This window comes from Salvelinus fontinalis, chromosome 3 (assembly GCF_029448725.1).
Source record: "Salvelinus fontinalis isolate EN_2023a chromosome 3, ASM2944872v1, whole genome shotgun sequence".
Taxonomy (NCBI): Eukaryota; Metazoa; Chordata; class Actinopteri; order Salmoniformes; family Salmonidae; genus Salvelinus; species Salvelinus fontinalis.
In genome coordinates this window covers 77,556,893-77,582,242 of record NC_074667.1, presented here as the reverse complement: position 1 = coordinate 77,582,242, position 25,350 = coordinate 77,556,893, and the positions used below count along the sequence as shown (strand labels likewise).

The window sequence follows — 25,350 nt, the reverse complement described above, 5'->3', positions numbered from 1 at the left end:
GGGGTATCATCGGATGGGGCCACAGTGTCTCTCGACCCCTCCTGTCTCAGCCTCCAGTATTTATGCTGCAGTAGTTTATGTGTCGGGGGGCTAGGGTCAGTCTGTTATATCTGGAGTATTTCTCCTGTCTTATCCGGTGTCCTGTGTGAATTTAAGTATGCTCTCTCCAATTCTCTCTCTTTCTTTCAATTCAATTCAATTCAATTCAAGGGGCTTTATTGGCATGGGAAACATGTGTTAACATTGCCAAAGCAAGTGAGGTAGCAATACACAAAAGTGAAACAAACAATACAAATTAACAAATTTCTCTCTCTCGCAGGAACGGTAGAGATACTTTGAATGATTGGCTATGAAAAGCCAACTGATATTTACTCCTGAGGTGCTGACCTGTTGCACCCTCGACAACCACTGTGATTATTATTATTAGACCCTGCTGGTCATCTATGAACACTTTAACATCTTGGCCATGTTCTGTTATAATCTCCACCCGGCACAGCCAGAAGAGGACTGGCCAACCCTTATAGCCTGGTTCCTCTCTAAGTTTCTTCCTAGGTTCTGGCCTTTCTAGGGAGTTTTTCCTAGCCACCGTGCTTCTACACCTGCATTGCTTGCTGTTTGGGGTTTTAGGCTGGGTTTCTGTACAGCACTTTGAGATATCAGCTGATGTAAGAAGGGCTTTATAAATACATTTGATTGATTGATATGAATGTAATTGTCATGTTTTGTATTCCTTCAATAGCTCATAAACAGATGAACATTTTGATGTCTTCCTGTAGGTGGATTACAGAGTCGCTGTGCCCTCATTTCAAAGCGTAGCCAGTCCAGATGTGACCTTCTATTACTGTATAGATTAGATTGGGAACTTTTATACATTTTGTTCTATTGTTTTTTTTAGGCCAATCAGAGTGATGCTAAATAAACGATACGGGTTATTGACATTTTGGTTCTGCTTGGGACGAATAGAATGAGTCGCTCTTTTCATTGTGATTGAAATATTAGTAGGCTATAGAATTCCTCCTACACTAAATCTGGTCATCAGAAAAGATTTGTGTCAATTTTCATTCTTTAGCTTCTTCAGACTCCTTGACGTTGTCTCAATGGTTTTAGACGTTTGGGACGACTCCATTACTTCCTTCCATTGTACCAGGAAAACTAAACCAAGCGCAGCAAAAGTATTTGAAAATATTCAACCCAGGTCTGGCTGGATCAGGTAAACTCTATTGATTGATTCATTGATTGATAGATAATGTCCGTGTTCCGGAACGTAGACGTTGCTGACGCCTGACAGATCTTACAACACCTGGATAGGTATTTTACGTATCAGGTAATCAAATAATATGTTAAAGTCAATGACGTGGCACGTAACCATTGGCTGTTGCGTCGTCTAGGCTTAGCTGTGGAACGTGCCCCGTATAAAAGGTCTCTCACCCGTAGCTCCACAGCGTTGATAAGCTTGCCACACTTGTCACACTGGTCCCCTCGGGCCTCTGGGTAAGAGCAGAAGGGACATGTTCCCTCCACGAAGCGGTCGGCTAGAAAACGCTGGCATGCCTCGCAGCGCAGCTGCTCCACAATGTCTTCAAGTAGGAAGCCTCGCTCATGGAGACGCCAGAAGATGTTCTGGGCTATCCTGAGAGAGGGAGCGAGAGGAGAGAGGAGAGAGGAGAGAGAGGAGCGAGAGAGAAGAGAGAGCGAGAGCGAGAGGACCAGGGTTCATATACTTATTCACAGTTTTCAATCATCCGTACAAACCCTGAAGAAAATGAATCCACACTAATTCTCCACACAATAGTTTTGATGTGATCGATCCCTGTTTGAACAGCAGAAGCAGAAGCCAAGCCGTGTTGCAGCACTCTTTAACATGTCTAGTTACCACACACCTACTCATTCAAAGGTTTCTCTTTATTTTTACTATTTCTACATTGTAGAATAATAGTGAAGACATCAACACTATGAAATAACACATATGGAATCATGTAGTAACCAAAAAAGTGTTAAAAAAATCAAAATATATTTTAGATTTTAGATTCTTCAAAGTAGCCACCCTTTGCCTTGATGACAGCTTTGTACACTCTTGGCACTCTCTCAACCAGCTTCATGAGGTAGTCACCTGGAATGCATTTCAATTAACAGGTGTACCTTGTTAAAATATATTTCTTTCTTAATGCGTTTGAGACAATCAGTTGTGTTGTGACAAGGTAGGGGTGGAAGACAGCCCTATTTGGTAAAATACCAAGTCCATATTATGGCAAGAACAACTCGATACCCCACCTTTGCCCTCAGAACAGCCAACAGTTCTTGACACAAACCGGTGTGCCTGGCACCTACAACCATACACCGTTCAAAAGCACTTAAATCTTTTGTCTTGCCCAGGGTAGGGTAGGGTACAGACTAGTATAGTAGGGTAGAGAAGGGTAGGGTACAGACTAGTATAGTAGGGTAGGGTACAGACTAGTATAGTAGGGTAGGGTACAGACTAGTATAGTAGAATGGCACACACACACAATCCATGTCTCAATTGTCTCAAAGCTTAAAAATCCTTCTTTACCCCGTCCCGTCCCCTCCCCTTCATCTACACTGATTGGAAGTGGATTTAACAAGTGACATCAATAAGGGATCCTAGCTTTCACCTGGATTCACCTGGTCAGTCTGTATCATGGAAAGAGCAGGTGTTCTTAATGTTTTAGATCAGGTGCTGACTCATCCTATATAATCCAAAGAATAAGCAGAGCTTTAACATGACATTCTACCACCGGTACTCACTCCGTCTGTTTCTTTGTGGTGGTGCGGCCAAAGAAGTCGAAGTCGACCTGGAACCACTGGTAGATGGAGGCGTGGACAGCATGGTACTTGTCACAGATCTGCTGCGCTGTTAGACCTTCCTCACGGGCCTTGTTCTCTGTAGCTGTACCGTACTCATCAGTCCCACACACATACAGTACATTCCAACCACGCAGACGCCCATACCTGAGAGACACAGAGAGAGACAGGAAAGTGAGAAACAGAGAGAAGAGAGAGAAAGAAAAACACAAAAGAGGTCCGGGAGACTTGAAGAGACACTATGGCTCAAGGGGGTAGGGTACAGACTAGTATAGTAGGGTAGGGTACAGACTAGTATAGTAGGGTAGAGAAGGGTAGGGTACAGACTAGTATAGTAGGGTAGGGTACAGACTAGTATAGTAGGGTAGAGAAGGGTAGGGTACAGACTAGTATAGTAGGGTAGGGTACAGACTAGTATAGTAAGGTAGAGAAGGGTAGGGTACAGACTAGTGTAGTAGGGTAGGGTACAGACTAGTATAGTAAGGTAGAGAAGGGTAGGGTACAGACTAGTATAGTAGGGTATGGTACAGACTAGTATAGTAGGGTAGGGTACAGACTAGTATAGTAGGGTAGAGAAGGGTAGGGTACAGACTAGTATAGTAGGGCAGGGTACAGACTAGTATAGTAAGGTAGAGAAGGGTAGGGTACAGTCTAGTATAGTAGGGTAGGGAACAGACTAGTATAGTAGGGCACAGACTAGTATAGTAGGGTACAGACTAGTATAGTAGGGTAGGGTACAGAATAGTATAGTAGGGTAGGGTACAGACAAGTATAGTAGTGTACAGACTAGTATAGCAGGGTAGGGTACAGACTAGTATAGCAGGGTAGGGTACAGACTAGTATAGTAGGGTAGGGTACAGACTAGTATAGTAGGGTAGGGTACAGACTAGTATAGTAGGGTAGGGTACAGACTAGTATAGCAGGGTACAGACTAGTATAGTAGGGTAGGGTACAGACTAGTATAGTAGGGTAGGGTACAGACTAGTATAGCAGGGTACAGACTAGTATAGTAGGGTAGGGTACAGACTAGTATAGCAGGGTAGGGTACAGACTAGTATATCAGGTTAGGGTACAGACTAGTATAGCGGGTTAGGGTACAGACTAGTATAGCAGGGTAGGGTACAGACTAGTATAGTAGGGTAGGGTACAGACTAGTATAGCAGGGTAGGGTACAGACTAGTATAGCAGGGTAGGGTACAGACTAGTATAGCAGGGTAGGGTACAGACTAGTATAGCAGGGTAGGGTACAGACTAGTATAGTAGGGTAGGGTACTGACTAGTATAGTAGGGGACAGACTAGTATAGTAGGGTAGGGTACAGACTAGTATAGTAGGGTAGGGTACAGACTAGTATAGTAGGGTAGGGTACATACTAGTATAGTAGAGTAGGGGACAGAATAGTATAGTAGGGTAGGGTACAGACTAGTATAGTAGAGAAGGGTAGAGTACACACTAGTATACTAGAGAAGGGTAGAGTACAGACTAGTATAGTAGAGAAGGGTAGAGTACAGACTACTATAGTAGGGTGGGGTACAGACTAGTATAGTAGGGTAGAGAAGGGTAGGGTACAAACTAGTATAGTAGGGTAGGGTACAGACTAGTATAGTAGGGTAGAGTAGGGCAGGGTACACACTAGTATAGTAGAGTAGGGGACAGAATAGTATAGTAGGGTAGAGAAGGGTAGGGTACAGACTAGTATAGTAGGGTACAGATTAGTATAGTAGGGTAGGGTACAGACTAGTATAGTAGAGTAGGGTAGGGTACAGAATAGTATAGTAGGGTACAGACTAGTATAGTAGAGTAGGGGACAGAATAGTATAGTAGGGTAGAGAAGGGTAGGGTACAGACTAGTATAGTAGGGTACAGATTAGTATAGTAGGGTAGGGTACAGACTAGTATAGTAGAGTAGGGTAGGGTACAGAATAGTATAGTAGGGTACAGACTACTATAGTAGAGTAGGGGACAGAATAGTATAGTAGGGTAGAGAAGGGTAGGGTACAGACTAGTATAGTAGAGTAGGGTACAGATTAGTATAGTAGGGTAGAGAAGGGTAGGGTACAGACTAGTGTAGTAGGGTAGAGAAGGGTAGGGTACAGACTAGTATAGCAGGGTAGGGTGCAGAATAGTATAGTAGGGTAGAGTATAGCAGAGTACAGCAAGGTACAATAGGGTAGCGTATAGTAGAATATAGTAGAGTAGGGTACAGTATAGCAGGGTAGGGTACAGTATAGTAGGGTAGTGGTCAGTATAGTATAGTAGAGTAGGGTTCCGTATAGTATAGTAGGGTAGTGTACAGTATAGTAGAGTAGGGTAGTGTACAGTATAGTATAGTAGGGTGGTGTATAGTATAGTAGGGTAGTGTACAGTATAGTAGAGTAGGGTAGTGTACAGTATAGTAGAGTAGGGTAGTGTACAGTATAGTAGAGTAGGGTAGTGTACAGTAGAGTAGAGTAGGGTAGTGTAGAGTATAGTAGAGTAGGGTAGTGGTCAGTATAGTAGAGTAGGGTAGTGTAGAGTATAGTAGAGTAGGGTAGTGGTCAGTATAGTAGAGTAGGGTAGTGGTCAGTATAGTAGAGTAGGGTTCAGTATAGTAGAGTAGCGTAGTGTTCAGTATAGTAGAGTAGGGTAGTGTACAGTATAGTAGAGTAGGGTAGTGTACAATATAGTAGCGTAGTGTTCAGTATAGTAGAGTAGGGTAGTGTAGAGTATTGTAGAGTAGGGTAGTGGTCAGTATAGTAGAGTAGGGTTCAGTATAGTAGAGTAGCGTAGTGTTCAGTATAGTAGAGTAGGGTAGTGTACAGTATAGTAGAGTAGCGTAGTGTTCAGTATAGTAGAGTAGGGTAGTGTAGAGTATAGTAGAGTAGGGTAGTGGTCAGTATAGTAGAGTAGGGTTCAGTATAGTATAGTAGCGTAGTGTTCAGTATAGTAGAGTAGGGTAGTGTTCAGTATAGTAGAGTAGGGTTCAGTATAGTAGAGTAGGGTAGTGGTCAGTATAGTAGAGTAGGGCAGTGTTCAGTAGAGTATGGTAGTGTTCAGTAGAGTATAGTAGGGTAGTGTTCAGTATAGTATAGTAGGGCAGTGTTCAGTAGAGTAGAGTGGTGTTCAGTATATACAGTAGGGTAGTGTTCAGTATAGTGGAGTAGTGTTCAGTATAGTAGAGTAGGGTGGTGTTCAGTATAGTATAGTAGGGTAGTGGTCAGTATAGTAGAGTAGGGTAGTGTTCGGTATAGTTGAGTAGGGTAGTGTTCAGTAGAGTATAGCAGGGTCGTGTTCAGTAGAGTAGAGTGGTGTTCAGTAGAGTATAGTGGAGCAGTGTTCAGTAGAGTATAGTGGAGTAGTGTTCAGTGTAGTATAGTGGTGTTCAGTAGAGTATAGTGGGGTCGTGTTCAGTATAGTAGAGTAGGGTGGTGTTCAGTATAGTGGAGTAGAGTATGGTAGTGTTCAGTATAGTAGGGTAGGGTAGTGTTCAGCATAGTATAGTGGAGTAGTGTTCAGTATAGTAGAGTAGGGTTCAGTATAGTATAGTGGAGTAGTGTTCAGTATAGTAGAGTAGGGTAGTGTTCAGTATAGTAAAGTGGGTGGTGTTCAGTATAGTAGAGTAGGGTAGTGTTCAGTATAGTAGGGTAGTGTTCAGTATAGTAGAGTAGGGTTCAGCATAGTATAGTGGAGTAGTGTTCAGTATAGTAGAGTAGGGTAGTGTTCAGTATAGTAGGGTAGTGTTCAGTATAGTAGAGTAGGGTTCAGTATAGTATAGTGGAGTAGTGTTCAGTATAGTAGAGTAGGGTAGTGTTCAGTATAGTAGAGTAGGGTAGTGTTCAGTATAGTAGAGTAGGGTAGTGGTCAGTATAGTAGAGTAGGGTAGTGTTCAGTATAGTATAGTGGAGTAGGGTTCAGTATAGTAGAGTAGGGTGGTGTTCAGTATAGTAGAGTAGGGTGGTGTTCAGTATAGTAGAGTAGGGTAGTGTTCAGTATAGTATAGTGGAGTAGGGTTCAGTATAGTAGAGTAGGGTGGTGTTCAGTATAGTAGAGTAGGGTGGTGTTCAGTATAGTAGAGTAGGGTTCAGTATAGTATAGTGGAGTAGTGTTCAGTATAGTAGAGTAGGGTAGTGTTCAGTATAGTAGAGTAGTGTTCAGTATAGTAGAGTAGGGTTCAGTATAGTATAGTGGAGTAGTGTTCAGTATAGTAGAGTAGGGTAGTGTTCAGTTCAGTATAGTAGGGTAGGGTAGTGTTCAGCATAGTATAGTGGAGTAGTGTTCAGTATAGTAGCGTAGTGTTCAGTATAGTATAGTAGCGTAGTGTTCAGTATAGTAGAGTAGGGTAGTGTTCAGTATAGTATAGTGGAGTAGTGTTCAGTATAGTAGAGTAGGGTAGGGTTCAGTATAGTAGAGTAGGGTAGTGTTCAGTATAGTATAGTGGAGTAGTGTTCAGTATAGTAGAGTAGGGTAGTGTTCAGTATAGTAGAGTAGGGTAGTGTTCAGTATAGTAGAGTAGGGTAGGGTTCAGTATAGTAAAGTAGGGTCGTGTTCAGTAGAGTCGAGTAGGGCAGTGTTCAGTAGAGTAGAGTGGTGTTCAGTATATACAGTAGGGTAGTGTTCAGTATAGTATAGTGGAGTAGTGTACAGTATAGTATAGTAGGGTAGTGTACAGTATAGTATAGTAGGGTGGTGTTCAGTAGAGTCGAGTAGGGTGGTGTTCAGTATATACAGTAGGGTAGTGTTCAGTATAGTATAGTGGAGTAGTGTACAGTATAGTATAGTAGGGTAGTGTACAGTATAGTATAGTAGGGTGGTGTTCAGTATAGTATAGTAGGGTGGTGTTCAGTAGAGTCGAGTAGAGTGGTGTTCAGTATATACAGTAGGGTAGTGTTCAGTATAGTATAGTGGAGTAGTGTTCAGTAGAGTATAGTAGGGTGGTGTTCAGTAGAGTATAGTAGGGTGGTGTTCAGTAGAGTCGAGTAGGGTGGTGTTCAGTAGAGTCGAGTAGGGCAGTGTTCAGTATAGTAGGGTAGTGTTCAGCATAGTAGAGTAGGGTCGCGTTCAGTATAGTATAGTGGAGTAGTGTTCAGTATAGTATAGTAGGGTAGTGTACAGTATAGTGGAGTAGTGTTCAGCAAGGTAGAGTAGGGTCGCGTTCAGTATAGTAGAGTAGGGTAGTGTACAATATAGTAGAGTAGTGTGCAGTATAGTGGAGTAGTGTGCAGTATAGTAGAGTAGGGGACAGTATAGTAGAGCAGTGTACAGTAGTGTGCAGTATAGCAGGGTAGTGTACAGTATAGTAGTGTACAGTATAGCAGGGTAGTGTACAGTATAGTAGTGTACAGTATAGTAGGGTAGGGTACAGTATAGTAGGGCAGGGTACAGTATAGTAGGGTAGTGTACATTATAGTAGGGTACAGTATAGTAGGGTAGGGTACAGTATAGTAGGGTGCGGTACAGTATAGTAGGGTGGTGTACAGTAGGGTACAGTATAGTAGGGTAGGGTACAGTATAGTAGGGTACAGTATAGTAGGGTAGTGTACAGTATAGTAGGGTACAGTATAGTAGGGTAGTGTACAGTATAGTAGGGTACAGTATAGTAGGGTAGGGTACAGTATAGTAGGGTACAGTATAGTAGGGTAGGGTACAGTATAGTAGGGTACAGTATAGTAGGGTAGTGTACAGTATAGTAGGGTACAGTATAGTAGGGTAGGGTACAGTATAGTAGGGCACAGTATAGTAGGGTACAGTATAGTAGGGTACAGTACAGTAGGGTACAGTATAGTAGGGTACAGTATAGTAGGGTAGGGTACAGTATAGTAGGGTACAGTATAGTAGGGTAGGGTACAGTATAGTAGGGTACAGTATAGTAGGGTGGGGTACAGTATAGTAGGGTACAGTATAGTAGGGTACAGTATAGTAGGGTAGGGTACAGTATAGTAGGGTAGGGTACAGTATAGTAGGGTAGGGTACAGTATAGTAGGGTAGGGTACAGTATAGTAGGGTACAGTATAGTAGGGTAGGGTACAGTATGGTAGGGCACAGTATAGTAGGGTACAGTAGAGTAGGGTAGGGTACAGTATAGTATAGTAGGGTACAATATAGTAGGGTAGGGTGCAGTATAGTAGGGTAGGGTACAGTATAGTAGGGCAGGGTACAGTATAGTAGGGTACAGTATAGTAGGGTAGGGTACAGTATAGTAGGGTACAGTATAGTATAGTAGGGTACAGAATAGTAGGGTAGTGTACAGTATAGTAGGGTAGTGTACAGTACAGTAGGGGAGTGTACATTACAGTAGGGTAGGGTACAGTAGGGTAGGGTAGGGTACAGTAGGGTAGGGTACAGTAGGGTAGGGTAGGGTACAGTAGGGTAGGGTACAGTAAGGTAGTGTACAGTAGGGTAGGGTACAGTAGGGTAGGGTACAGTAGGGTAGGGTACAGTAGGGTAGGGTACAGTAGGGTAGTCTACAGTGGGGTAGTGTGCAGTAGGGTAGTGTAGTGTACAGTAGGGTAGGGTACAGTAGGGTAGGTTAGGGTAGTGTACAGTAGGGTAGGGTACAGTAAGGTAGTGTACACTATAGTAGGGTAGGGTCAGTATAGTATAGTAGTGTACACTATAGTAGGGTAGTGTGTTCTCTACCTGGCGAAGACGTCAGCGCTGAGGACACAGCCGATGATGTTGCCCAGATGAGGGACGTTGTTAACATAAGGCAAGGCACTGGTCACGAGGACGTTCCTCTTGCCCTCCTTAGGAAGACTGGTAAGAAAAGAGCCCGTCAGAAAGACACATACAGAGTTCCCTAAACTCACTCCTGGGGACCCCAAGGGGTGCCCGTGTTGTTCTCTGTCCTAGCACTACACAGCCCATTCAAATAATCAACTCATCAAGCTTTGATTCGAATCAGCTGTGTAGTGCCAGGGCAACAAACAAGACCTGCACCCAGGGGTCGATACTGCGATTTGATGTTTCAAACATATTGCTCGCTAAATGTCTGCTGCAGAGAGACAAGAGAGAGCAGGAGAAAATTAGTTTTAATCAATCAGAGAAATAAAAGTGGCTCACTACTTAAAAAGAAATTGGAGAACAAGATATATGATAAAAAATACTGGCGTTTAAGCGTAGGTACAGATGACGTTACCTAACAAAAAATGATATATCCACACACACACATTATATACAGTACCAGTCAAATGTTTGGACACACCTACTCATTCAATGATTTTTCTTTATTTTTACAATTTTCTACATTGTAGAATAATAGTGAAGACATAAAAACGATGAAAATAACACATATGGAATCATGTAGTAACCAATCATAATATATGTTATATTTGAGATTAGTAGCCACCATTTGCCTTGATGAAAGCTTTGCACCCTCTTGGCAAAAAAATATTTATTTAAATATGTATTTAAGGCAAGTCAGAACAAATTCTTATTTACAATGACGGTCCTACCAAAAGGCCTCCTGCGGGGGCTGGGATAAAAAAATAAGTTATATATATATATTCACACACACATATGTATACCCGACACAAGACCCACTGGTAAAAAAAAAAAGTACACACACACACACACACACACACACACACACACACACACACACACACACACACACACACAGTTGAAGTCGGAAGTTTACATACACCATAACCAAATACATTTAAACCCAGTTTTTCACAATTTCTGACATTTCATCCTAGTAAACATTCCCTGTCTTAGGTCAGTTAGGATCACCACTTTATTTTAAGAATGTGAAATGTCAGAATAATGATGATAAATAATGATTTATTTCAGCTTTTATTTCCTTCATCACATTCACAGTGGGTCAGAAGTGTACATACACTCAATTAGTATTTGGTAGCATTGCCTTTACATTGTTTAACTTGGGTCAAACGTTTCAGGTAGCCTTCCACAAGCTTCCCACAATAAGTTGGGTGAATTTTGGCCCATTCCTCCTGACAGAGCTGGTGTAACTGAGTCAGGTTTGTAGGCCTCCTTGCTCACACACGCTTTTTCAGTTCTGCCCACAAATGTTCTATAGGATTGAGGTCAGGGCTTTGTGATGGCCACTCCAGTAACTTGACTTTGTTGTCCTTAAGCCATTTTGCCACGACTTTGGAAGTATGCTTGGGGTCATTGTCCATTTGGAAGACCCATTTGCGACCAAGCTTTAACTTCCTGACTGATGTCTTGAGATGTTGCTTCAATATATCCACATAATTTTCCTGCCTCATGATGCCATCTATTTTGTGAAGTGCACCAGTCCCTCCTGCAGCAAAGCACCCCCACAACATGACGCTGCCACCCCCGTGCTTCACGGTTGGGATGGTGTTCTTCGGCTTGCAAGCCTCCCCCTTTTCCTCCAAACATAACGATGGTCATTATGGCCAAACAGTTCTATTTTTGTTTCATCAGACCAGAGGACATTTCTCCAAAAAGTACGATCTTTGTTCCCATGTGCAGATGCAAACCATAGTCTTGCTTTTTTATGGTGGTTGTGGAGCAGTGGTTTCTTCCTTGCTGAGCGGCCTTTCAGATTATGTCGATATAGGACCCGTTTTACTGTGCATATAGATACTTTTGTACCTGTTTCCTCCAGCATCTTCACAGGGTCCTTTGCTGTTGTTCTGTTATATGAAGGGGTGGCAGGTAGCCTAGTGATTAGAGTGTTGGGCCAGTAACCGAAAGGTTGCTGGATCGAATTCCCAAACTGACAAGGTAGAAATATGTCGTTCTGCCCCTGAACAAGGCAGTTAACCCACTGTTCCCCGGTAGGCCGTTATTGTAAATAAGAATTTGTTCTTAACTGACTTGCATAGTTAAATAAAATAAATAATAAAGAACAATATAGGGACTGTTATATAATGAACAATATAGGGACTTATAGGGTTCGTGCAGACAGTGGCAAGTCAAATTCAAGGGCTTTCAACCACTAATATATTTTCAGGGACCATTAACTATTACAAATGTATTTTATGCAATTATTTCTTGTCTCCACCAGATGGCAGTAGATTGCCACAAACTCATGGAGATTTTTTTGTTTTAAACATTTAAAAAAAACATTGTATTCATCGCTAACTTCCAAGTTCTACTCAATAATACGTTGTTTCACTACTTATTTACTACATAAACTCAGCAAAAAAAGAAATGTCCTCTCACGGTCAACTACATATATTTTCAGCAAACTTAATATGTGTAAATATTTGTATGAACATAACAAGATTCAACAACTGAGACATAAACTGAACAAGTTCCACAGACATGTGACTAACAGAAATTGAATAATGTGTCCCTGAACAAAGAGGGGATCAAAATCAAAAGTAACAGTCAGTATCTGATGTGGCCACCAGCTGCATTAAGCACTGCAGTGCATCTCCTCCTCATGAACTGCACCAGATTTGCCAGTTCTTGCTGTGAGATGTTACCCCCTCCTCCACCAAGGCACCTGCAAGTTCCCGGACAATTCTGGGGAGAATGGGTCTAGCCCTCATCCTCCGATCCAACAGGTCCCAGACATTTATTTTTATTTTTTTATTTTACCGTTATTTTACCAGGTAAGTTGACTGAGAACACGTTCTCATTTGCAGCAACGACCTGGGGAATAGTTACAGGGGAGAGGAGGGGGATGAATGAGCCAATTGTAAACTGGGGATTATTAGGTGACCATGATGGGATTGAGATCCGGGCTCTTTGCTGGCCATGGCAGAACACTGACATTCCTGTCTTGCAGGAAATCACGCACAGAACGAGCAGTATGGCTGGTGGCATTGTCATGCTGGAGGGTCATGTCAGGATGAGCCTGCAGGAAGGGTACCACATGAGGGAGGAGGATGTCTTCCCTGTAACGCACAGCGTTGAGATTACCTGCAATGACAACAAGCTCAGTCCGATGATGCTGTGACACACCGCCCCAGACCATGACGGACCCTCCACCTCCAAATCGATCCCGCTCCAGAGTACAGGCCTCGGTGTAACGCTCATTCCTTCGACAATAACGCAAATCTGACCATCACCCCTGGTGAGACAAAACCGCGACTCGTCATAGAAGAGCACTTTTTGCCAGTCCTGTCTGGTCCAGCGACGGTGGGTTTGTGCCCAAAGGCGACGTTGTGGCCGGTGATGTCTGGTGAGGACCTGCCTTACAACAGGCCTACAAGCCCTCAGTCCAGCCCCTCTCAGCCTATTGCGGACAGTCTGAGCACTGATGAGGGATTGTGTGTTCCTGGTGTAACTCAGGCAGTTGTTGTTGCCATCCTGTACCTGTCCCACAGGTGTGAAGTTATTTGGATTTCTACAAATTATTTTTGAAAGACAGGGTCCTGAAAAAGGGATGCTTCTTTTTTTGTTGAGTTTATATACATGAGTGGTAACTGAAGTCAGTGCTGATGAGCAGAGTTGAGACATGTCTACTGGTGAACACATATTTCCTAGGTCACGTTACTACACAATTCCAGCTTAATGACGGTTTTTAATTGGGCATTTGCGAATCTACTACTACGAAAAAGTATCTTGCAATCGACTGGCAGCTTTGGTGTCGCCGAGAAGGGGGGGGGGGGGGTGGGCTGTGTGAGGAAAACGACACGTGAGCGGACACCAGAACGGCAGGGAGAATGGCTGCGGAATATTGCGGGCGCCCTACGAAGGAGGCGATTGGCAAAAAAGCTCGGGAGGTTGTCGCAGAGTAATGAGTCAAACTGTAGATCAGGCGTCAACGCAGGATGCAACGGTGAGTCTTTCCTCCCTTCACGTGGCTCTTCAGGGCCGATTCACCCACGCTAACACAGGATGCAACGGTGAGTCTTTCCTCCCTTCACGTGGCTCTTCAGGGCCGATTCACCCACGCTAACACAGGATGCAACGGTGAGTCTTTCCTCCCTTCACGTGGCTCTTCAGGGCCGATTCACCCACGCTCACAATGTCAAAGTCTGACGCATTTTTTGTACCTTACACGCTATGGGTTGGTGGGGTCCAGTGACGTAGTGGTAAAAAAGGTGAGTAAAACTACCCTGAACATAAATATAAACACAACATGTAAAGTGTTAGTCCCATGTTCCATTAAGCTGAAAAAGATCCCAGAAATGTTCCTTAAGCACAACAGCCAGGATCTACATTTTCCTGCCATTTTAGCGATCGATGTGACGCTTGGCGGTGCCTAGTCAGTCAGTTCTGTACCTGCCTGGACCAGCGAGCTCACCTGGCAACCAGAGAAACACGTGAGGCAATAAAACTCTGTAGTCTGCATGGATTTGAATTCGCGAGACCAATACATTTTTATATTTTCATAAACATATTTCATCATTATCTGTTCTCCTCTTATATTTTAATTCAAGTACTAACTTGTGAAAAATGTCTGATTTTCAAGGTTTTCCAGAGTACCAAAAGGAAGGACTTTAAGCAGCTGAAGCACCTTGTTCGTACCCTGCGGACTGGATATTATGTAGCGTACTCACATAGGGTGTTGTCTCTCTGGAACCATGGGTAAGTCTGCAAGTCCTTTAACCCAGGTGACTGCGGCAGACTGGATCTCTTCCTCTGACAGCACACAATCACCATCATCATCACCCTGGAAGACAGAAAACACATTACAGTCCTGTCATCATCACCCTGGAGAACAGAAAACACATTACAGTCCCGTCATCATCACCCTGGAGGACAGAAAACACATTACAGTCCCGTCATCATCACCCTGGAAGACAGAAAACACATTACAGTCCCGTCATCATCACCCTGGAGGACAGAAAACACATTACAGTCCCGTCCTCATCACCCTGGAGAACAGAAAACACATTACAGTCCCGTCATCATCACCCTGGAGGACAGAAAACACATTACAGTCCCGTCCTCATCACCCTGGAGGACAGAAAACACATTACAGTCCCGTCCTCATCACCCTGGAGGACAGAAAACACATTACAGTCCCGTCATCGTCACCCTGGAGGACAGAAAACACATTACAGTCCCGTCCTCATCACCCTGGAGGACAGAAAACACATTACAGTCCCGTCATCATCACCCTGGAGAACAGAAAACACATTACAGTCCCGTCCTCATCACCCTGGAGAACAGAAAACACATTACAGTCCCGTCATCATCACCCTGGAGGACAGAAAACACATTACAGTCCCGTCCTCATCACCCTGGAGAACAGAAAACACATTACAGTCCCGTCCTCATCACCCTGGAGAACAGAAAACACATTACAGTCCCGTCATCATCACCCTGGAAGACAGAAAACACATTACAGTCCCGTCATCATCACCCTGGAGGACAGAAAACACATTACAGTCCCGTCATCAAACTGTAAAGCTAAAGAGAGAGAGAGAAATACTTATTTATGAGGCTCTTTCATTTTTATAATAATATTTTTTTATTTAATTAAAATGTATCAACTGAAGATTCCACAATACAACAGCAGTAGTGTTGTACCTGTATACATGATTATATGTACTGTTAATATTACTACGGGAATGAACTGGATTTCATTATCCTCATTGTACTGTTAATATTACTACGGGAATGAACTGGATTTCATTATCCTCATTATACTGTTAATATTAATACTGGAATGAACTGGATTTCATTATCCTCATTGTACTGTATTTACTGAAATGCTGTACCACTATACCACTTTGGCAATATCTACAAATCATATTTCATGTCAATAAATCAATCTGAGAGAGAGACAGAGAGGGAGAGACAGAGACAGGGAGAGAGAGAGACAGAGTGGGAGAGACAGAGACAGGGAGAGAGAGGGACATGACAAGACAGAGGGAGAGAGAGGTGGAGAGATATGGAGAGAGAGACAGAGAGAGAGAGAGAGAGAGAGAGGGACACGACAAGACAGAGGGAGAGAGAGGTGGAGAGATATGGAGAGAGGGAGGGAGAGAGAGGTGGAGAGATATGGAGAGAGGGAGCGAGAGACAGAGAGGGAGAGACAGAGACAGGGAGAGAGGGACACGACAAGACAGAGGGAGAGAGGTGGAGAGATATGGAGAGAGAGGGAGAGAGAGGTGGAGAGATATGGAGAGAGGGAGAGAGAGAGAGAGGGAGAGACAGAGACAGGGAGAGAGGGACACGACAAGACAGAGGGAGAGAGAGGTGGAGAGATATGGAGAGAGGGAGGGAGAGAGAGGTGGAGAGATATGGAGAGAGGGAGAGAGAGACAGAGAGGGAGAGACAGAGACAGGGAGAGAGGGACACGACAAGACAGAGGGAGAGAGGTGGAGAGATATGGAGAGAGAGGGAGAGAGAGGTGGAGAGATATAGAGAGAGAGGGAGGGAGAGGTGGAGAGATATGGAGAGAGATGTGGAGAGAGGGAGAGAGATGTGGAGAGAGGGAGAGAGAGGTGGAGAGATATGGAGAGAGGGAGAGAGATAAGGAGAGAGGGAGAGAGAGCATAGGAGTCGGGGTGGATTGAAGTTTGGCTACTCTCTCACCTCCTCTCTATGTATTGCCGGCCAAAGAGGACCACAATGGAAAAAAGGCTTTGTGTTAATTAACCTCAATGACAATAACATTAGCAGTGTGAATTGTGTTTTTAAATAAATCTTACATATCCAAATTGTACCATTTACAACCTCAAACATGTTACCAAACAGTTCCCTTGTATGATCTACTGTTGTAACCCAGGATTGGTGTTAAAACAAATGAAAGACTAAATGTATTATTTTTTTTACCTCAGGGCTGTTGCATGGCTGTGTGCCTCTACCCTGAACCTGTCCCTGACCCTGGTGTGTGGCTGGCTGTCTCTGCAGGTAGGTCTTCAGAGACTCAGCCTTCAGTCCCTTCCCGTACAGTGCAGTCTGGGCTGCAGACCCACAGGCTGCCAACATGCCCACACGTTCAAACCAGTGCTGCAGCGCCTGATTACCTACAGTAAAAGACCAAGAGGAACGGAAGCCACGGTTAAACACATACACTGACAGAAGTTTAACATAACACCAGTGGTGTAAAGTACTACTTAAGTAGTTTTTTGGGGGAGTTATCTGTACTTTACTATTTATATTTTTGACAACTTTCACTTCACTACATTCATAAAGAAAATAATGTACTATTTAATCAATACATTTTCCCTGACACACAAACTTCAAATGCTTAGCAGGACAGGAGAATAGTCCAATTCATACACTTATTTTGGGCTGGCAGGTAGCCCAGTGGTTAGAGTGTAGGGGCGGCAGGTAGTCTAGTGGTTAGAGTGTAGGGGCGGCAGGTAGTGGCCTAGTGGTTAGAGTGTAGGGGCGGCAGGTAGCCTAGTGGTTAGAGTGTAGTGGCGGCAGGTAGTGGCCTAGTGGTTAGAGTGTAGGGGCGGCAGGTAGTGGCCTAGTGGTTAGAGTGTAGGGGCGGCAGGTAGCCTAGTGGTTAGAGTGTAGGGGCGGCAGGTAGTCTAGTGGTTAGAGTGTAGGGGCGGCAGGTAGTGGCCTAGTGGTTAGAGTGTAGGGGCGGCAGGTAGTGGCCTAGTGGTTAGAGTGTAGGGGCGGCAGGTAGTCTAGTGGTTAGAGTGTAGGGGCGGCAGGTAGTCTAGTGGTTAGAGTGTAGGGGCGGCAGGTAGCCTAGTGGTTAGAGTGTAGGGGCGGCAGGTAGTCTAGTGGTTAGAGTGTAGGGGCGGCAGGTAGTCTAGTGGTTAGAGTGTAGGGGCGGCAGGTAGTCTAGTGGTTAGAGTGTAGGGGCGGCAGGTAGTCTAGTGGTTAGAGTGTAGGGGCGGCAGGTAGTCTAGTGGTTAGAGTGTAGGGGCGGCAGGTAGCCTAGTGGTTAGAGTGTAGGGGCGGCAGGTAGCCTAGTGGTTAGAGTGTAGGGGCGGCAGGTAGTCTAGTGGTTAGAGTGTAGGGGCGGCAGGTAGCCTAGTGGTTAGAGTGTAGGGGCGGCAGGTAGTGGCCTAGTGGTTAGAGTGTAGGGGCGGCAGGTAGCCTAGTGGTTAGAGTGTAGGGGCGGCAGGTAGTCTAGTGGTTAGAGTGTAGGGGCGGCAGGTAGTGGCCTAGTGGTTAGAGTGTAGGGGCGGCAGGTAGTGGCCTAGTGGTTAGAGTGTAGGGGCGGCAGGTAGTGGCCTAGTGGTTAGAGTGTAGGGGCGGCAGGTAGTGGCCTAGTGGTTAGAGTGTAGGGGCGGCAGGTAGTCTAGTGGTTAGAGTGTAGGGGCGGCAGGTAGCCTAGTGGTTAGAGTGTAGGGGCGGCAGGTAGTCTAGTGGTTAGAGTGTAGGGGCGGCAGGTAGTGGCCTAGTGGTTAGAGTGTAGGGGCGGCAGGTAGCCTAGTGGTTAGAGTGTAGGGGCGGCAGGTAGTCTAGTGGTTAGAGTGTAGGGGCGGCAGGTGGCCTAGTGGTTAGAGTGTAGGGGCGGCAGGTAGTCTAGTGGTTAGAGTGGAGGGGCGGCAGGTAGTGGCCTAGTGGTTAGAGTGTAGGGGCGGCAGGTAGTGGCCTAGTGGTTAGAGTGTAGGGGCGGCAGGTAGTGGCCTAGTGGTTAGAGTGTAGGGGCGGCAGGTAGTGGCCTAGTGGTTAGAGTGTAGGGGCGGCAGGTAGTGGCCTAGTGGTTAGAGTGTAGGGGCGGCAGGTAGTGGCCTAGTGGTTAGAGTGTAGGGGCGGCAGGTGGCCTAGTGGTTAGAGTGTAGGGACGGCAGGTAGTCTAGTGGTTAGAGTGTAGGGGCGGCAGGTGGCCTAGTGGTTAGAGTGTAGGGGCGGCAGGTAGCCTAGTGGTTAGAGTGTAGGGACGGCAGGTAGTCTAGTGGTTAGAGTGTAGGGGCGGCAGGTGGCCTAGTGGATAGAGTGTAGGGGCGGCAGGTAGTCTAGTGGTTAGAGTGTAGGGGCGGCAGGTGGCCCAGTGGTTAGAGTGTAGGGGCGGCAGGTAGTCTAGTGGTTAGAGTGTAGGGGCGGCAGGTAGTGGCCTAGTTGTTAGAGTGTAGGGGTAGCAGGTGGCCAAGCGGTTAGAGTGTAGGGGTAGTAGGTGGCCTAGTGGTTAGAGTGTAGGGCCGGCAGGTAGTCTAGTGGTTAGAGTGTAGGGGCGGCAGGTGGCCTAGTGGTTAGAGTGTAGTGGTGGCAGGTAGCCCAGTGGTTAGAGTGTAGGGGCGGCAGGTAGCCCAGTGGTTAGAGTGTAGGGGCGGCAGGTAGCCCAGTGGTTAGAGTGTAGGGGTGGCAGGTAGCCCAGTGGTTAGAGTGTAGGGGTGGCAGGTAGCCCAGTGGTTAGAGTGTAGGGGCGGCAGGTAGTCTAGTGGTTAGAGTGTAGAGGTGGCAGGTAGCCCAGTGGATAGAGTGTAGAGGTGGCAGGTAGCCCAGTGGTTAGAGTGTAGGGGTGGCAGGTAGCCTAGTGGTTAGAGTGTAGGGGCGGCAGGTAGCCTAGTGGTTAGAGTGTAGGGGCGGCAGGTAGTGGCCTAGTGGTTAGAGTGTAGGGGCGGCAGGTAGTGGCCTAGTGGTTAGAGTGTAGGGGCGGCAGGTAGTGGCCTAGTGGTTAGAGTGTAGGGGCGGCAGGTAGTGGCCTAGTGGTTAGAGTGTAGGGGCGGCAGGTAGTGGCCTAGTGGTTAGAGTGTAGGGGCGGCAGGTAGTGGCCTAGTGGTTAGAGTGTAGGGGCGGCAGGTAGTCCAGTGGATAGAGTGTAGAGGTGGCAGGTAGCCCAGTGGTTAGAGTGTAGGGGTGGCAGGTAGCCTAGTGGTTAGAGTGTAGGGGCGGCAGGTAGCCTAGTGGTTAGAGTGTAGGGGCGGCAGGTAGTGGCCTAGTGGTTAGAGTGTAGGGGCGGCAGGTAGCCCAGTGGTTAGAGTGTAGGGGCGGCAGGTAGTCTAGTGGTTAGAGTGTAGAGGTGGCAGGTAGCCCAGTGGTTAGAGTGTAGGGGCGGCAGGTAGCCTAGTGGTTAGAGTGTAGGGGCGGCAGGTAGCCTAGTGGTTAGAGTGTAGGGGCGGCAGGTAGTGGCCTAGTGGTTAGAGTGTAGGGGCGGCAGGTAGCCCAGTGGTTAGAGTGTAGGGGCGGCAGGTAGCCCAGTGGTTAGAGTGTAGGGGCGGCAGGAAGTCTAGTGGTTAGAGTGTAGGGGCGGCAGGTAGCCTAGTGGTTAGAGTGTAGGGGCGGCAGGTAGCCTAGTGGTTAGAGTGTAGGGGCGGCAGGTAGCCTAGTGGTTAGAGTGTAGGGGCGGCAGGTAGCCTAGTGGTTAGAGTGTAGGGGTCGCAGGAAGTCTAGTGGTTAGAGTGTAGGGGCGGCAGGTAGCCCAGTGGTTAGAGTGTAGGGGCGGCAGGTAATCTAGTGGTTAGAGTGTAGGGGCGGCAGGTAGCCTAGTAGTTAGAGTGTTGGACTAGTAACAGAACGGTTGCTAGGCCGAATCCCCGAGCTGACAAGGTAAAAATCTGTTGTCCTGCCCCTGAACAAGTCAGTTAACCCAATGTTCCCCGGTAGACAGTCATTGTAAATAAAAAAAAATGTGTTCTTAACTGACTTGCCTAGTTAAATAAAAAATAAAATAAAAAAAGAACATGCCTCTGATCTGGCAGACTCACTAAACACACATGCTTTGTTTGTAAATGATGTCAGTGTTGGAGTGTCCCCCTTGGCTGTCCGTCAATAAAACAAGACGCTGCCATCTGGTTTGCTTAATATAAGACATTTGAAATTATTTACGCTTTTACTTTTGATACATTTAAAACCAGATACTTTTAGACTTTTACTCAGGTAGTATTTTACTGGGTGACTTTCACTTGAATAATTTCCAATGAAGTATCTTTACTTTTACTCAAATATGACAATTGGGTACTTTTTCCACCACTGTATAACACCTAAACTAGATCAAATGCTATTTTTCTCTTTTTACGTATCACTCACCTGATACCAGACTGCTGTCAGACAGGATGGGGTACAGAGCTGCCCACAGAACCACGTCTGCCACTGAAACCATCTCCTAAAACACACAGCCCAGTTCAACCAATCATTCACATGTATTTCAGAAAGACCTTTTCACAACAACTATTGTCAGTAAGCACTTCACAGTAACATACAAGCAGAAGTTAATTACACTATATTTGACATTCATGTGTGTTTTCCAATTGGATTTAAAGGCGTGTGTGTTGAGTTGTGAAGGTGTGTGTGTGTGTGTGTGTGTGTGTGTGTGTGTGTGTGTGTGTGTGTGTGTGTGTGTGTGTGTGTGTGTGTGTGTGTGTGTGTGTGTGTGTGTGTGTGTGTGTGTGTGTGTGTGTGTATGTGTGTGTGCGTGTGTGTTTGTTTAGTTGTTTAGTGTGTGTGTGTGTGTTGTGTTGTGTTGGTGTGTGTGTGTGTGTGTGTGTGTGTGTGTGTGTGTGTGTGTGTGTGTGTGTGTGTGTGTGTGTGTGTGTGTGTGTGTGTTGTAAAGGTGTGTGTGTTGAGTTGTAAAGGTGTGTGTGTGTGTGCGTTGTAAAGGTGTGTGTGTGTTGAGTTGTAAAGGTGTGTGTGTGTTGAGTTGTAAAGGTGTGTGTGTTGAGTTGTAAAGGTGTGTGTGTGTTGAGTTGTAAAGGTGTGTGTGTGTTGAGTTGTAAAGGTGTGTGTGTGTTGAGTTGTAAAGGTGTGTGTGTGTTGAGTTGTAAAGGTGTGTGTGTTGAGTTGTAAAGGTGTGTGTGTTGTCGTACAGCAGTGAGGAACAGCGTGGTCCTCTTGCTCAGGCTCTGGTCCAGGTAGCTGAGAGGTCCCTGTAGAACCCTGGTGGTTTCTGCTCCTTTTCCCTGCAGCACCACCATGTGAAGGGCCTGCATCACTGCAGGCTGGAGACAAGAATAACTTTATTCATACTATAGAATATAAAACAAACACCTGTACAACACAGAACAAGCGTTAGGGCCTCCGGAAGTGGCACAGTGGTCTAAGGCACAGCATCGCAGTGCTTGAGCCGTCACTACAGACCCGGGTTCGATCCCGGACTGTGTCGCAGCTGGCCGCGACCGGGAGACCCATGAGGCGGGGCAAAATATTCCGTGTTAGGGGAGGGTTTGGCCGTCCGGGATGTCCTTGTCCCATCGCGCTCTAGCGACTCCTGTGACTCCAACACGGTCGCCAGGTGTATGGTGTTTCCTCAGAGACATTGGTGCGGCTGGCTTCCGGGTTAAGCGAGCAGTGTGTCAAGAAGCAGTGCTGCTTGGCACGGTCGTGTTTCCAGAGGACGCATGGCTCTCAGACTTCGCCTCTCCTGAGTCCATACGGGAGTTAAAGACTGAAACAACCAATTGGATATCATGAAATTTGGGAAGATAAAGGAGTAAAAAGTAAAAAATAAATAAAATAAAGAACACCAATTGTTTGCAATTGGTGTTAAGACACCAATTGCAAAGATTAAAACAGAATGTGATTTGTCTATATGTTCAATTAATTTACATGGTATATTTATTTATTTATTGTACACTTCCAGAAAGTCACTGCGAATGGGAGCATCATGGCTGATGATTTCCAGGAAGTCACTATGGATGGAAGCATCGTGGCTGATGATTTCCAGGAAGTCACTATGGATGGAAGCATCGTGGCTGATGATTTCCAGGAAGTCACTATGGATGGGCGCATCATGGCTGATGATTTCCAGGAAGTCACTATGGATGGGCGCATCATGGCTGATGATTTCCAGGAAGTCACTATGGATGGGCGCATCATGGCTGATGATTTCCAGGAAGTCACTATGGATGGGAGCATCATGGCTGATGATGTCCAGGAAGTCACTATGGATGGGAGCATCGTGGCTGATGATTTCCAGGAAGTCACTACGAATGGGAGCACCGCGGCTGATGATTTCCAGGAAGTCAAAATGGATGGGAGCATTGTGGCTGATGATTTCCAGGAAGTCCAAATGGATGGGAGCATCATGGCTGATGATTTCCAGGAAGTCGCTACGAATGAGAGCATCGTGGCTGATGATTTCCAGGAAGTCACTATGGATGAGAGCATCGTGGCTGATGATTTCCAGGAAGTAACTATGGATGCGAGCATCGTGGCTGATGATTTCCAGGAAGTCACTATGGATGAGAGCATCGTGGCTGATGATTTCCAGGAAGTCACAATGGATGACAGTATCATGGCTGAGGATTTCCAGGAAGTCACTATGGATGGGCGCATCATGGCTGATGATTTATCAGACATTCTTACCTGTAGTTCTGTAGCTTCCCATTCCAGCCACTGGTTGACGATATCACTGGATTCCTGTCCATTCACCTCTGTCAGGTATCTAAGGAAGGACACATGGATTAAAAGACTGGATGACTGAGGAATCTCTACAACGACACAGACCAGCTAATCACACAGCTACAGCTTTAAATCAGTTGGCTTAACGACGATACAGATCATATACAGTTGGCTGGGTTTTCTGTGCATCGGCAAGACAGAACAGCTACGTCCGGTAAGACGAGGGGTGGTGGTGTCTGTCTCTTTGTCAATACCGGCTGGTGCGTGATGTCTAATATTAAGGAAGTTTCAAGGTATTGCTCGCCTGAGGTAGAGTATCTCATGATAAGCAGTAGACCACACTATCTACCAAGAGAGTTTTCATCTCTATTTTTCGTAGCCGTCTATTTATCGCCACAAACCGATGCTGGCACTAAGACCGCACTCAACGAGCTGTATAAAGCCATAAGCAAACAAGAAAATGCCCATCCAGAAGTGGCGCTCCTAGTGGTCGGGGACTTTAACGCAGGCAAATTTTAATCTGTTTTAACTCATTTCTACCAGGATGTTACATGTGCAAACAGAGGAAGAAAAAAAACACCTTCACTCCACACAGAGAGGAGTACAAAGCTCTCCCTTGCCCTCCATTTAACAAATCTGACCATAAATCTATCCTCCTGATTCCTGCTTACAAGCAAAAACTAAAGCAGGAAGTACCAGTGACTCGCTCAAAATGGAAGTGGTCTGATGACGCGGATGCTATGCTACAGGGCTGATTTGCTAGCACAGACTGGAATATTTTCCGGGATTCATCCAATGGCATTGAAGAGTATACCACCTCAGTCACCGGCTCCATCAATAAGTGCATCGACGTCGTCCCCACAGTGACCGTACGTACATATCCCAACCAGAAGCCATGGATTACAGGCAACATCCACACCAAGCTAAAAGCTAGAGCTGCCGCTTTCAAGGAGCCGGACACTAATATGGAATCTTATAAGAAATCTTACTATGCCCTCAGACGAACCATCAAACAGAAAAAGCGTCAATACAGGTCTAAGATTGAATCCTACTACACCGGCTGACGCTCGTCGGACGTGACAGGGCTTGAAAACTATTACAGACTACAAAGGGAAACCCAGCCGCAAGCTGCCCAGTGACACGAGCCTACCAGATGGCCTAAATGCCTTTTATGCTCGCTTCGAGGCAAGCAACACTGAAGCATGCATGAGAACACCAGCTGTTCCGGACAACTGTGTGATAACGCTCTCTGTAGCCGATGTGAGCAAGACATTTATACAGGTCTTTATACAGGTCAACATTCACAAGGCCTAGATGGATTACCAGGACGTGTCCTCAAAGCACGCATGTACCAACTGGCAAGTGTCTCCACTGACATTTTCAACCTCTCCCTGACCAAGTCTGTGATACCTACATGTTTCAAGCAGACCACCATAGTTCCTGTACCCCAAAAAGCAAAGGTAACCTGCCTAAATGACTACCGACCCTTAGCACTCACGTCTATTAGCCATGAAGTGCTTTGAAAGGCTGGTCATGGCTCACATCAACACCATCAACCCGGAAACCCTGTACCCGCTCCAATTCACATGACGCAATTTCAATCGCACTCCACACTGCCCTTTCCCATCTGGACAAAAGGAACACCTATGTGAGAATGCTGTTCATTGACTACAGCTCAGCGTTCAACACCATAGTGACCATGAAGCTCATCACTAAGCTAAGGGCCCTGGGACTAAACACCTTCCTCTGCAACTGGATCCTGGACTTCCTGACGGGCCGCCCCCAGATGGTGAGGGTAGGTAACAAGACATCTGTCAGGCTGATCCTCAACACGGGGGCCCCTCAGGGGTGTGTGCTTAGTCCCCTCCTGTACTCCCTGTTCACCCGAGACTGTGTGGCCAAGCACGGCTCCAACACCATCATTAAGTTTCCTGACGACAAAACGGTGGTAGGCCTGATCACCGACGAGACAGCCTACAGGAAGGAGGTCAGAGACCTGGCAGTGTGGTGCCAGGACAACAACTTCTCCCTCAATGTGAGCAAGACTAAGGAGATGATCGTGGACTACAGGAAAAGCAAGGCCGAACACGCCCCCATTCACGTCGACGGGGCTGTAGTGGAGCGGATCGAGAGTTTCAAGTTCCTTGGTGTCCACATCACCAATAATATCATGGTCCAAACACACCAAGACAGTCGTGAAGAGGGCAAAACAACGCCTTTCCCCCTCAGGAGACTGAAAAGATTTGGCATGGGTCCCCAGATCCTCAAAAAGTTCTACAGCTGCACCATCGAGAGCATCCTGACCGGTTGCATCACCGGCTGGTATGGCAACTGCTCGGCCTCCGACCGTAAGGCGCTACAGAGGGTAGTGCGTACAGCCCAGTACAACACTGGGGCCAAACTTCCTGCCATCCAGGACCTATATACTAGGCGGTGTCAGAGGAAAGCCCAAAAGACTCCAGTC

General features: G+C 46.0%; 1 protein-coding gene across 2 annotated transcripts in view; it reads right to left on the bottom strand.

The window, feature by feature from the left end:
* The window catches only part of mars1 (methionyl-tRNA synthetase 1), an 80,387-nt gene that overhangs the window by 43,191 nt on the left and 11,846 nt on the right, over positions 1 to 25,350 (bottom strand). For both annotated transcript variants that reach the window (XM_055918096.1, XM_055918097.1), the window contains exons 3-10: positions 22,851 to 22,929; positions 21,353 to 21,484; positions 20,577 to 20,652; positions 16,473 to 16,666; positions 14,246 to 14,358; positions 9,435 to 9,551; positions 2,764 to 2,967; positions 1,429 to 1,630 (exon numbers count right to left, since the gene is read on the bottom strand). In XM_055918096.1, coding sequence (XP_055774071.1) covers positions 1,429 to 1,630; positions 2,764 to 2,967; positions 9,435 to 9,551; positions 14,246 to 14,358; positions 16,473 to 16,666; positions 20,577 to 20,652; positions 21,353 to 21,484; positions 22,851 to 22,929 — 1,117 coding nt within the window. The remainder of the gene's footprint in view (positions 1 to 1,428; positions 1,631 to 2,763; positions 2,968 to 9,434; positions 9,552 to 14,245; positions 14,359 to 16,472; positions 16,667 to 20,576; positions 20,653 to 21,352; positions 21,485 to 22,850; positions 22,930 to 25,350) is intronic.